The 13,699-nt window shown below is 38.1% G+C and overlaps 1 protein-coding gene across 1 annotated transcript in view; it reads right to left on the bottom strand.

Annotated features, from left to right (window-relative positions):
* STK39 (serine/threonine kinase 39) overlaps positions 1 to 13,699 on the bottom strand; it is a gene marked incomplete at its 3' end in the record, with an annotated part of 104,404 nt that overhangs the window by 20,443 nt on the left and 70,262 nt on the right. Inside the window, exon 14 of the mRNA XM_082311752.1 lies at positions 640 to 692. Coding sequence (XP_082167878.1) covers positions 640 to 692 — 53 coding nt within the window. The remainder of the gene's footprint in view (positions 1 to 639; positions 693 to 13,699) is intronic.

Genomic DNA, 13,699 nt, shown 5'->3' with positions numbered 1-13,699 from the left:
CATTTTATCCCAGTAATACTTCGTTTTCTTCAAACAAAAGTAGTTTTATGAGTTCTTACAACTCTTAGCCCTGGAAAGCCAATACAGTTCTAAAAGCATGCAGTAGAGTTTAAAGTTTCAATGCCAGAATTTCTTTCTGGTGATGATACCAAAACTAGAGATGCAACTCAACTTTCAGTTGAAGACAGCATTTGAAAAATGGTGTGTACTTCATACTTGTTAACAGAACTTCTTTTATTACAAAGGGGAAAGGAACTCAAATATTACCACCATCACCATATACACCTTTAGGGCTACTATATTCTGTTTCCTACGATGTTTTCCAAATGTGAAAATGGAAATTCCAAAGTTTTAAATATTGCTATGCAAGATCTTATATACCGCACAGATAATTTCGGTAAGACATGAAATTGATAAACTATACTGTGGATCAAGTCTTCTAATACATACTATAGATTATGCAACCTTGCCACTAGAATTTACATACATCTGCTATTCTTGTTAAAGAGAAGTTCAATATAAAGCTCTGCACAATAGCAAACATTCCAGAGAAGTAGTTTGGATTAACCATAAGCAGTAATCAATTTCTGAAATACCTTTTTGAGCAATAAGAGAATAGTTCAATTGAAGGAGCCTTACCTCTGCCTGGAGTAAACTCAAACCGTATGTCGTTAAGTTCTTTCCTGGAGTTCCTGAAAAACATTCAGTGTATACATTAAAATATAATGAAGAACAGAACAACTATTCAGTTCCTACACCCAAAGAACACCTATGGCATTGACAACTAAATTCTTGTAGTGTCAATTTCCTCAACTTGAAAAACACTGCCAAAGCGCCCAGACTGGAGAGACTCCACTGCATTTTCATGGCAGTGTTTTGGGGAAAACTAACAGAAAGATATGCTTAAGCTGAAAAATGCCTTTGGTAACCTGAAAGATAAAATAAGGTCCTCTGATAAATATTTTCCTTTTCATCTTCAAAAGGCACTCTGCCATACTGACCCTACCAGTTCACCATAGTCCAAATCATATGTATTACCCCTTCTCCTCCAAGAGTAACAAAATATTCACTTGGACTTAAAGCTCCCTATCTGAGATCATATGTATAGAGATGCTCATTTGAGAAGACAAAGAATCTAGCAAACATTAAATGCTGAAAAGCATTCTTTGATGCACAGTGTTTACAAAGCTGTTTTGAAATGAGTAACTTCTTTCACTGACCACCATTGTCTCAGCAGTGAGGTTCTATCTATACATAAAATAAGCAGCAGAGTGTGAAAGCCAAAGGTTTTCTGCCTTCCCATTTGCCACGAAGAGTGCTTTAACCATTTCAGTGTATGACAGAGTCATAAGGGACTTAATACCTACGTTAAAGAATTCCTCTACAGTCTCATGCTGTGCTCCAAACCTCCATTCCTTGCACGTTTTCAGCTTCAGTTTTAGTTAATAATTTCTACCATCAATAAAACATTAGCCTCCACAAAATAGACGTCCATCTCATTTTTGGAAATGGCAAGCCGAATGAGCGTAGGGATGAACTTAATTGCTGTAGCACACTCTTTTTCCAATGAATAGCTCAATCCACTTGAAAAGCTAATAGCAACAGAATGTGTTTTGCAGTCCATTATTCTTCTCCTCAGCAAGGAAACTGTATGCAAGCTCATATTTCAGCGTACCAGGCCATGAAGTCTTGCTGTGGGAAAACTAAATCCAATAGGCAGGCATACTCAGCTGTGACTTACAGCTATTATCACTTGCTAAATACTTATAAAAGTATTACAGAGTCAAAAACCAGCAACATGCAGGAACACAAAACCCAGAATGACTGGCAACACAGACAAAAGCAAGATAGCAAACCCTGAAAAATAAGTATGCCACATGCAGTGCTTAAAATGAAAAGTACTCATTTACTGAATGCTTCAAAGCTGAAGGAGTTTCAGGTTCCCAAAATTCTACCCTAAATAAAAAAATATGGGACTTTAAGACCACTAATACAAAGCTGCAGATAATGCAGCTAGCCAGGTACAGATTTATGAGGCTCATTTACTTCTGTTGTAGAAATCTGCTGCTGCCATTATATGGAATATTACACTCTATATTCGTATTCAACAGAGAATTAGTATGAATCTCAGTTCTTTCCTGATGGAAACCTGAATGGCTTTCTGTTTAAAAAACAAAAAACAAAAACCACACACGTATGACCCATCTCTGAGTTCCCTTCTGACAATCCACTTCCCTTTGCCTTTTATTATTGTATCTAATAAACTTGTTAAAATTTAGCATTCTTTTTAAATAAGATATGCTTTGACTGAATGTGGGGTGCAGCTCAGACTTAGGTACTCATTTCCTGCACACACTTTTGAAGAAGCAAATCAAGGGAATAAAAACTTTATCTCACACCTTTGCAGAGGTAACCCAGAAAGTTTTGCTTCTTATTAGCACCTATACTGAATTGCTCCAGCCTGCATATCTTTTTTCCACAGAGTCAAACACTAAAACCAACTGAGAAGTAATTCTGTAGATTTTGCACTCTTACAGCTATCTATCTAGAAACTAATACATTATGCTCTCAGATTATATCTTTCCACAGACCTCCCATAAGTAGCATCCACCATATAAAAAGGCACTAAGTAATTACGAACGCTCATGAAAATTACCAGCTTTCTAACAGACTGATACAGCTATGTGAAAGACCAGCCACTCCTCATACAGACTCTTTCCTTGAGCAGGATGCAAATTGGGTGTATTTTACTTTGTCTCCAAATTGCAGAATGTTCCAAATAGAGAGTTAATGAGTCAAACCTGTTTATTTAAGTGAAGGTGAAAATTCAAGGAAGGTTGATATGTATTCAGCCATCCAACTTTGCTATCTGGAATTGTTACGCTCTGAACTATTTTGAATTTAGGACACTGCTGCTTTCTCTTTAATGGTACACTACTATTCAGGAAAGCAAAACAAAGGAAGTTTGGCAAGATTAATTTGCTAGAAGCATGTGAGTGCTTTTGCTTACAGTTCCATTACCTTCCAGACATTTATTGATTTCCATAAATTATTTATTCCATTATATATTCCACCAACTAGAAGATGCACTTGACTTCTCCCCTAAAAGCTGTTCATGCTCCTCTCCAGTCTTCAGACACTTCTCTGGTTCTAGTTACTGTCACTGTTACTGCAAATTAGTTTGCTAGTTCCCTTGATACACTTTGGTGACAACTGTTTGGACTTGTTGATTTATTTGTCAGCAGAGTTTCCGAGCAGCATTTCATTTGTTCCATTGGAGTTCTCTTTTTACTTACATCCATTACACTCTTATCATGCAGCAGCACACACAGACTTTATTTCTGCTAAATAGAAATAGGATTTGAAGAAAGGCACTTAGTATCTTTGTGATTAATAATTTTATCTTCTTCATCATTTCTTAATGGTCCCTAGTTTCTCTAATGCATTTGTGAAAAAGTTATTTCTATTTTGAAATGCAAACTCAGGCCTTTTTGCCATCTCTTATACAACCTATTATTTGCTTCTTGCTCTGCGCCATTACAGACTAATATACCTTGATTATCATGGATAAAAACAGCCCATCTCTTTTAAAAAGTAGCAAACTTTAAGTGGTCCAATTAACCGAATTGTAAGCAAGAAAGCATTCTCAGAAGAAAGTCAGAAGAGCACTTACTTCTTCCATCCACTTTTCAGATCATGACTAGTTATAACTCAGCAACAGAACCAATCCACATGTTAAGAAAAATCTGCATCAAGTGTGCGCTCCCTAAAATGGAAAAGTTTGTCCATGGCTAGTTTTGTCAAACCCTAATGAGTCTGGCTAGTGGAAGAGACAACAGCAGAATATATATTCTTCTCTGAAACCAGAAATAAATTAGTCTTCAAGTAAAACTGTAGAAACTTTATTACGAATGGCACCATAAAACATGGTGCCAGATGGCATGCTTCACCAGCCAGCCTTTCCCCTCCCCATACTCCTACAAGCCCTAATCCCATTAGAACAGAATTTGGCCCACCATCAGGGACTAGTGACACTGGCCAAGTCTAAGTCAGTGTGCTTTAACAAAAAACACACGCTGACAATAAACATTACACTTGCCAGACTTGTACAAAATTTAGGTCTCATTTTGAACTCCATTGAAACTACCATGAAAGCAAAGTAAGTTAGAATGGAAAAAAACAAGACAGTAGAAGAGCTTAAGAAACAAGGGCAAGCAGTATGGTATTTACGCTGCCTCACTGCTGTTGCTGGTGTAATTAAAACCACAGAAGCATTCAAATGACTTGTTCATTTAGACTGCAGAGAAAGCAGAAGTTCACATCAACATGGAGTGAACAAATCAGAGTGATAGGTAGGTTGTACATCCTAGAGCTGTACTCATGCAATTTTCATTCTACATTTCTGGGGCAAGATCTTTGTGTGTACAATGCAAGAAATATGATTGAGAGAAATACACAGAAGACTAGGGTTTGTACCTTTTTTTAAAGAACTTTTGCTTACCTTTTTTCCCTTGCTATTCAAATGCTGGAGGGACAAATGTTATTTGGCCACACCAAATGTTATTCAAATTCAAAAGGTCATCTTCCTTCTCACAATAACTTGTCACCCATTTCTCACTTTTCACATGCTCAAGGCATAATGCACAAGTTAAACATAGCTCCCTTTGTAACCTAGCTTTTATAGCATTAGTTTATTCCACAAGTGGTGTATTTTTCAGTCAACGCCCTGTATTACACATGGAGAAAACTGGTCACAGTAGCAATGAAAGAGATGGAGACAGCACCACTCCCTGAAAACTGTGAGTTTACCTTCTCAGTGGGCAATAATTTACCAGATTTTTTTTTTTTACAGTAGAATTTAATTTGTGGCAAGCCATAGAGCTTGACTCAAGGAAAATCCTGATTAAGTGATGCAGTACCCCTTTTTAGGTATTGTCTATTAATTAGCCTGTACTGAAGATATGTAGTACCCATTTCTAATCTCAGTTTTGGTTAATTAAAACTTTGTTTCAACTCTATTTACAGAACACAGTTAATATACACAAAACAGTGAAATGCAAACTGGCACTTTCAGTATTGCAAAGAGGATGCGGGAGAAGAATCTTTGAAAGTGAATATATCCATCGGTCCCAAATTTGAGGCTGGGCCTGGTATCTAAATCTTCCACCCCTGTACTTTACTCACCTTGCAATTTTCTTATGCTTCAGCTGTGGGAATTTATCCATTCAGCTAGGGCAGGGAAAGCAGGAACCCTCCCTACCCCTACAAATATCACAGCTCACTTCTTCCCTGCCCTACCCCACCCTGCTTTTTTTCTTCTGAAGTCATGGCACCTTGTATGCAGCAGAACCAAAGCAGTAATAAGAGGAAGTCTGTTTATTAAAGTAATTTTGTGAACCAGAACTTTAAAGCTCCTGTGGGATCACATAAACACAACAGAAAAGAGCATTTACTGTAAAGAAGCATTAGCCTCCTGAGGATTCACCACATGTTTATGTAAATCCCTTTCTCGCTAACACTTCCACGCTCAGTTGTCATTTACTAATCAATATCCAGGCTCCTCCATTACACATTACCCTACTACCAAGAGCAAATCATGTCTGTTCAGCATTGTGGAGAGAGATGCTTCTTCTCAACTTGTTTTAATGACTTCAGGTCAATTCTAGATTAAATGGAAGGTCATTTCTGTTAACTTTTGGTAGGAGCAGAATAGATGTTTGAAGTCTGCCCTGCTTCCAGATTGCCAAGTAGAACGGGACTAAAATCTGTGTTAGTAAAATGTAGTCCTGAAACATACAGTTCTTTGAAGTCCATTAAAACTTTACCATTTACTTCAGTGGTTCTGAAAAAACTTCATAGGTTTACAACTTATCCTGCTCCGTATACATTACTGGAAGAAGGAAATACGTTTAGCATATGATGCTTCAAGATCAAGTTATAGGACTCAAAAGTTAACCACTGCCACTACCATTCAATCTTTACATGTTCTCAGGTAAAGAGCAGATCCCTGAAACGATGCAACACACTTGTTAATCACTATACTTCAAGAGGTAGCAGCAATACTCATGGCAAAACACATGAGTGTTGCTCGTGCTTTCAAGACTGAAAAACAGCCAATGTCACAATGAAACACTGTCATTTGGCTGTTAAGCTGTCGGAATGAGAGAGCAGTTACCTGTTAAAGATTTACCATCTGTATGCCACACAGAAAAGGCAAGTGTACAGTACAAAAAGCAGCCACCAAGTGAATTGTTACGGTCACCATTAGATCAGCTAACAACACTCTCCACAGCTCCAGGGTAGCCGACAGCTCCTCCAGCAGGAAAGGACTTTACAACAGTTCTACCCATAGCTGACCAGTCCAAAGTTGCAGAAGACTTAGAAGAAATTAGAGTGCTTTCAATCTAGTAAAAATGGATGGGATATGATAGTAAAACTAAGAAAATGCACAATTTGTGTGCTAGAAGAAACACTAGAAAACCAGCTGATACACGCAAGTACCACCGGGCAAGTATGCAAAACCATGTTTATCTTAGAAGCAGCATACAAACATTAGGTCCTTCCTCCCCATCCACTACAGCCCCAAGTCTTCATTGTCAGAAGTCTTCAGCGTTAGAACTAGAGACACTGTAGACATATCTGTACCTAAACATGCTTTTAAATAGGGTCTTCTCTCTTTCTGCAACTGCTGATGCCAGAAGCTAAATCAAAAGCATGTTGTAAGTCCTTCAATTTTTTTTCTTGCTATATTCATTCCCAGCTAAGTCGAACAGAAAACTCTAGAACAAACAATATTTTTTTAACCTCGATTCTTGGTGACCCATTTCTTTGCATAGGCAGTGAAAAGCAGTATTCACTTGCATCATCTTTTCTGCGGCTCACCCTTCCTACCTGCTGTCATATATCAGCAGGTGGAAACAACTTAGACAAAGAGCCATCAGTTCTGTTGCTGCAGAGAGGGCAATATTAATTGTAAGTTTTTTCCCTAAAATTATTCCTGAATTAGCACAAAAGTTTTTTAAAAAGCAGTGGTAAAGATTTAACTTGTGAAAAGCATCAGTATTTTTAACAAGTACTTGAAATACAATGAAGGGCAGTACGCAGTTATACTGAGAATTTATTAATGTGGTAAAATCTCAATGCTTGGTCAAAACCAGAAGTGATCTAAAACTGACTTGAAAGCTTCCTAGACAGAACTGGAGTTAAGTACAGATGACATCAATAATGTTAAAAAACAAGCACCCTGAAGTATTCAGTGGGAGCATTTCAATAACAGAGAGGACAACTGCCATGCACATGATTTGATCACTTTGTTAAACATTACAGCACGTTGTGGTCACAGTTGCCTTTCTTGGATTTGCCAATAGTTTAACTTACCCCCTCCGAGTGTATCTCTGAAAGATCTCTGTATTTCTTGATACCAAACATTATTGATCAGTGCACAGTTTAAGTAAGTCAAACCTGTATTAGCTGCATGACTGAAGTGATACACCATCTGCCTGACTGATAAGAGATACCAGAGCAACTAACAGATCAAACACACGAAGGCTTACTTCGTATGCTTCTACATGCCTGGTGCACAAGAAGAGAGATTACAACCTGTTAGTCCAGTGACAAATTCTCCAAGTACAGCGCTGTAAAATGGTGAAAATACTTGAAGCAAAATTTCAGTTCTTTAAATCAGAAAGTGTGAAAGGCAGATCATTGCCAGGAGGCTAGGGGTACTTCAGAACAGAGCTCTAGAAAAGTGATTTCATTTATAAAATCAAGAAAAAAGACTTGCAACAAGTTCTACAGGAATATGGGTTTTTTTAATAGAGACGTGTGAGTCCCCAAGGGCACAAAACAGGCTTTGAGGAAAGGCTCAGGGAAACCTTTTGCCTTATCCAAAGCAAAGAATGTTTTAAATATGTTGAATCAAAAACTCCCTGGATGCGTCCATCCTTTCAATGCCATTGGCTCGGAGCTTTTCACTCCTGATGATCTATCACTACATTACCGTCACAACCAAAGGAGACTTGTAGGGAAGCCAGAAAGACATCTGAGCCACCATAAAACTGTAACAATCTGCATAACACCCATCTAAAATTCACAGATCTCGACTAGCTTATCAAGAAGAGTGGGAAGCATGGCGCAAAGTCTAAGCTTTGTTTTAAAATCTTCAAAGGTTTCATCTAGTTTTCCTGCCATGGGCCAAACTTTCTCAAAAGTAGCTTTACAATAAATAAGCTTCACCAGCAAAGCCTGCTGATGTGTTAAGTTCTTGTCCCGCCTGTGTCCCAGCACACCTCTTGTGGCCGTTCACTGGCCACACTACAGCAGCAATGACAATTGCTTTGTGGAGCAAAACAGGATCAGTAAAATGAGTTCAGTTAAAATTTTGCCTTCCTCTCAAAAATATCAGAAGTCACAAACCAAACAACCAAAACCTGACTGCTTTATATGACCCAATACAGTCCCAGAAACACCCCTACCAGTGCAAAGTGGAAAGACAGAGAACCACAACACTAAGTGGGAACAAGCAGCCATAACAGACAAAATTATTTAAAATGGTTTCAACCCTGCCAAATGTACTGTCACCACGTTCACAGGCAACTCTAAAGCAGACAGATGAAGATTAAAGTGTGGCCTCTCAAGATAAATGTGATGCCTTTAAAACTATTAGAAAAATACCTAATTAGAATTAAATTTTAAACTATCAAAATGTAAGCCATATTACAGTTGACCATTAACATACATGCCATTAATAATACAAATACAATTACTTTTAACACTGAGGTCAATTCAAGTTTTAAACTATTTCCTCTAACATAAAGGAGGTTGGGGGTGGTGTTCAGGTTTCTTTGTTGTTTTTTGTTCCCCCTTTTTCCTTTCTTTTGTAAATAACACAATAAAAAGTTAAGAATGGAATAAAAAAGCTCTAGCGATTTTAAAATTTCAGTATCAGCAACATCCCCAAATGCAATTGCCTGCATAATTTACAACCACAGCTGTGCAGGTTAAATGCCTAATTCCTTGCCATCTAAATATTTAGATATGCAAATCTTCTTGATAATCTAAATTTAAGAAGCAGAAACAATATATTGATTCCTTGGCTCAATAATTATCAATTTTACATACAAAAGTTGTCTTGATAAGCAAATATACCAGTTCTCTATTAAATAAGTGATGGTGTAGCAATTGCATCCAGGATTATTTAGGTCATAATTAAAATAAATTTTTAAAGGTTTAATTTATTTTCAATAAAAGTACAGCAAGGCATAAAAACATCCTTAAGTAGTGAATAAGAAATGCATAATTTAGATTTTTAAAGAGCAAGCTTTGAAGGAAATAATAGAGGTACAAACAGAAAGCAGGATTAGAATCAATAGTTTAATCAAGGGTTCCTGCTTACTGATTTCAGTCATGATTTAATCATGATTAAACAGGTTATTTAAATGAAGTCTCCATGCTGTGAAAATAAAATTCAGTTCAGTAACCATGTCCCCACACCTCCTCGATTCCCAGGACAAAGCCTTAGAGGTGATGGTGAAATAAAATGTAGGACAGTGCTCAATACTGTAATCATAGGTACATTTATTTTAAGAATTCTACAAATGGTTTTGTTTACGATGTTTGTTACTGGATCAGTTCCCAGCCTATAGAGAAGTTCTGTTACTTTCCAGTTGTGAGTCTACCACACAGCTCAAGTTTGTTTATGGATTTTGTCTTTAAATACACTGGAGAACAGAAGCCATTCTAAATAGCAAAAATGATGAGAAATACCTGCCCTTGGTGAAGGATACACATCAGCCCCACTTCTTACAAAAGAGACTGGAACGATAAAAGTTTTTTAAGATACTAAAAAAACTAGAAGGGAAAAAAAAAAAGAAAGAGAATCGAGAACTCTGGGTTATGGTACTGAGCCAATTATCAAGTTCACTCCGCTTCTAGCCAGAATAGATTTTAGGGTTTGCTTTTTTATAGGTGGTTTTTTTTTGTCCTAAAAATCTAAGCCTCAAACTTAAATATTAACAACATAAGAGTAGCTCTACTAGATATCTCCAGCCAAGTATGTTTTTTCTATAACTTTACATGTAATGAATTTTGTAAGAAAGATGCCAAAAAAACAGGCCTACACGAAAGCAGGAAGATTAGCACCTGAGCTTCAGCTCAGACTAGTGAGTGATATCTCATCATCTATGTTCTAGCACACAGAGGAAATCACATTCCACTTAAGTCCTAACTCTCCGGCTGTAGCGCGGCATAGGCAACTGCCTGCTACTAGCTACTCCTTGGACTTGTTCTGAATTGTATCTGTCTGTCCAGCTCTCCAGAAGACATAGTCCTCAGAAAAGATCAAACGACACACAAAGCGTGATAAACCAGCTATACTAGCTGAAGAAATGTTTTTGTAAGAAATAGAGACACGCACAAACGTTTATCTGTAAATAACACAGAGTGCCATTACATAGATTTCTGCCTTAGCTTTTTCTCTACACACTATTCTCAATAAGATATGCACTAATATAACAGAAGTACCCCATTTGCCAGTGTATCAAGTCAAAATTTTCCATTCGCCCCTTTTGTTCTTCCACAGGCTTAATTCATCTAGTGTGCAGGAACTGTATTAAATTAGGTCCTGGGACATTCCAAATTACCATCAGTAAATTATCTTCCTGTCATAGGAGCTAATTTAACCATCTTAGATTGCTTCAGATAATTTGCAATTCTTAACTATTAACCATTAACAAGTCTCCTAATTTAACGTGAAATGTCTCTGTTATTAATCTAAATAGTCAAACCCTCTGACAGTGACCTTCCTAGATCTGTACCTGTAACAACTAAAAAAAATTTCAAATCCAGAGTGATAATTCCTCCCCACCCCCCTTCCCTGGCGGTATAAACAGTCCCATTGGAGGGCTAAATCACAGACAATTGCCTTAAACCTCTCTTTGCAGAGTTCCTGCCAGGGTCCGCTGCCAAGACACACGGTGTGCACAGCCTCAGAGGAGAAATTTTGGATTACAGATTTCATTCCTCCCCACTCTCTAATTCCTTTTCCTCTGTGAGGCTGAGGATACAGAAGCATCAGCATTTCAACATAACGATTGCTCAGACAGTCTGTGTCATAGTTACATGCCATGGCAACAGTTCAAGCAACAACTGAGAACCGGTATTTTCAGTTCATCGCAAAATTGAAGCACAGTCCCTTAATTAAACTTGAGCTTTAAAATACTAACGGTCTCTATTAAGTATGTAATACTAGAGCCTTTCAAAAGCTTTGCATGGAATTACCTAAAACATACTGCTGCTAATTTCACTTCTGGGGCAACATACTCCAAGACACAACAGCGCAGAAGATGATAGAAAATAAATTGGAAATGCTATCTCCAACTGAAGAAGCAACTCTGACAGTAGAGAATATTTTTACAAGTTAGTCCCCCTGAGAAAAGTACTAAACCAAAAAGGTATTAAATACAAGTTAAGGACGGAAAAATCAGATACTCAAGTTGGAAACCGTCCAGACTAACAGAGTTAAATACCAGCACTTGTATAAAGAGTGCCATGGGATTCTTTAAAGATTATTTCAGAATGTGAGTTGTGCTTCTCATCCACAACAAGGCATTTGCACTAAACAGAGGCTGATGTTAATTTGGCATTCCCTACTCAATTACTGAATGAGTCCAACCCTGCTCTACTCAGGAAAAATAACAGAACCTGACCATCCAGTAAAAGACTTATCAGAATGCACTGATTCTTCTGCCAGAATTCTTCCTTTGGGAAAGTGATTTTTAATTTTTATGAGTACTATTAACCTTTTTTGGAACATACTACTAGGAAACAAAATGCAAAACTATGATCTAAGATTTGATGGGTTTTGGTGTAGCATAGCCTCATTGTAAAAGAGGAAAAAAAAAAACAAGCCAGAGGAGCACTTGCTTTTTGTTGTTGTTTTTTTTTTCCCCTCACTCCTGTTGAAGGTTGCCCATCTCCCTAGGCTTTGCTCTGTCCCAAATCTCCAGGCACTACTCTTCAAACCTTTTGGCCCACATTCCCAAGCCTCATATTAAGTTGTTTCTGCCCATCAGGCTCTAAATGTTTGCATCAACTTCCATGACAAACTCTCTGCAACCAAGGTAGTTCCCCAGCCAAAGACTGAGCAGTACCGCAAGTGCCATCAGAATTTTCTCTCCACCATCCCTTCTTGCCTGAGGACCCTGGGGAAACGCCTTCTCCCCTCAGGTCCTAGCCCAGCCAGCCTCCATCACACATGAAGGGCTCCTTCCCATCTGAGATGCTCATTTTTTGCTGTCCCCTTACGTCATGGTCCCTCTCTGGGGAAGCAAAAGGAAAGCCATGAAGAGATGAGACCCTCCTGAGCCTTCTCTTGACGTGTTTACTTCCCTTCCACTCTCATCCTCCCCATCAGTCAATTCATTCCTCTTGTCTTTGCTGGTATTTACAGTTTTACCCACATCACTACTGAGCTTTTTTTTTAAAAACAGTAATTCTCAGCATCTAAAACCAGTGTGTTCTGAACTCATCAAGCTACTGCAATTTATATAATTTGATTGCTTCAAGTGAATTATTTTAAAAGAAAAAGCTTCCAACATTTTGGATGATATACTGAGCTTTGAGTCTTCAAGTCTGGCATCTAATGTTCACAATGTTTATCTGAATATCAAGCCATACTTTAAAAGCTATATAATAGTAGTAGATGAAGCATCACAGGAAATTGTTTCTATCCTCATACTGTAGCTAACTTGCTCCATAATATTATGGTTCGGAACTTATGGTTCATTTTAACAAATCCCATAAAAATCCTCTGATGTGCTCAAGTCTCTATCAGCTATATGACTTAATGATCAATTCACCAAAAGACATCAACAGAACAGTTTAAAATCTGCACTGGAGGTGGATAAATGCAGAAATCCCTGTGAGGATATTAGCTGTTTACTACCTTACCATCACAAGGGAATGCTGCATGACACAAAGCAAGTCATCTACATCGCTTTTCTTCACAAATGCCAAAACTAGCAGTATTTTTACTTCCAGATGCTGAAAAAGTGTTTACTCAGTAAGTTAATTACAACAAAAGAGAGCAGTTAGAGGCCAGAGGATCTTTCTCCATATACAGCTGCCCTAACTGTAAGCTCAGTCACCCTGCAGTAATCCCAGCATAAGGACAGCTGTGTATGGCTGGAATGCAGAGGGTGGCTACCTCAGTATCTCAGGACTGACCGTGAGTGACCGAGGGCCTCCAGGTTTACATCCTAGTACACAGGAAATTTATTTTTCAGACTTTTATGAAGGAACCCCATACAACTGCCCTTCCGCTAACAAAACAGAAAAAAAAGTTGAATTCGTGCAAAAGAGATTACAGCAATAGCTCAAGCACTAACACTTTAATATTTTGAACACTACTGTCTTCCCAAAACAGCATCTCTGTCGCTTGTTACTTACATTACCTGATGTGGTACAAGTTTGTCAATACTTCACTGGAATGGCAGCCTCAAACCTACTCTGGCCTTTGTTTAGCAGAGTGGTAAGGTCCAAGTATTGAGACTCTTTGGGGCTGGGGAGGAAGACTCCTAATCCTATGCCCATGAAGCAGCACTACGGTTACCACAGTCGCTACTTCACCAGAGCTGGCTTTTCTGAATTTGCTCACTGCAGCTAGACCTAGACCCAAAAATGCAGAACCCAGGAGTCCTCT

This window comes from Platalea leucorodia (genome assembly GCF_965183815.1).
Source record: "Platalea leucorodia genome assembly, chromosome: 5".
Taxonomy (NCBI): Eukaryota; Metazoa; Chordata; class Aves; order Pelecaniformes; family Threskiornithidae; genus Platalea; species Platalea leucorodia.
Note: the sequence above shows the minus strand (reverse complement) of the source record. Positions and strands in the feature narration are given on the sequence as shown.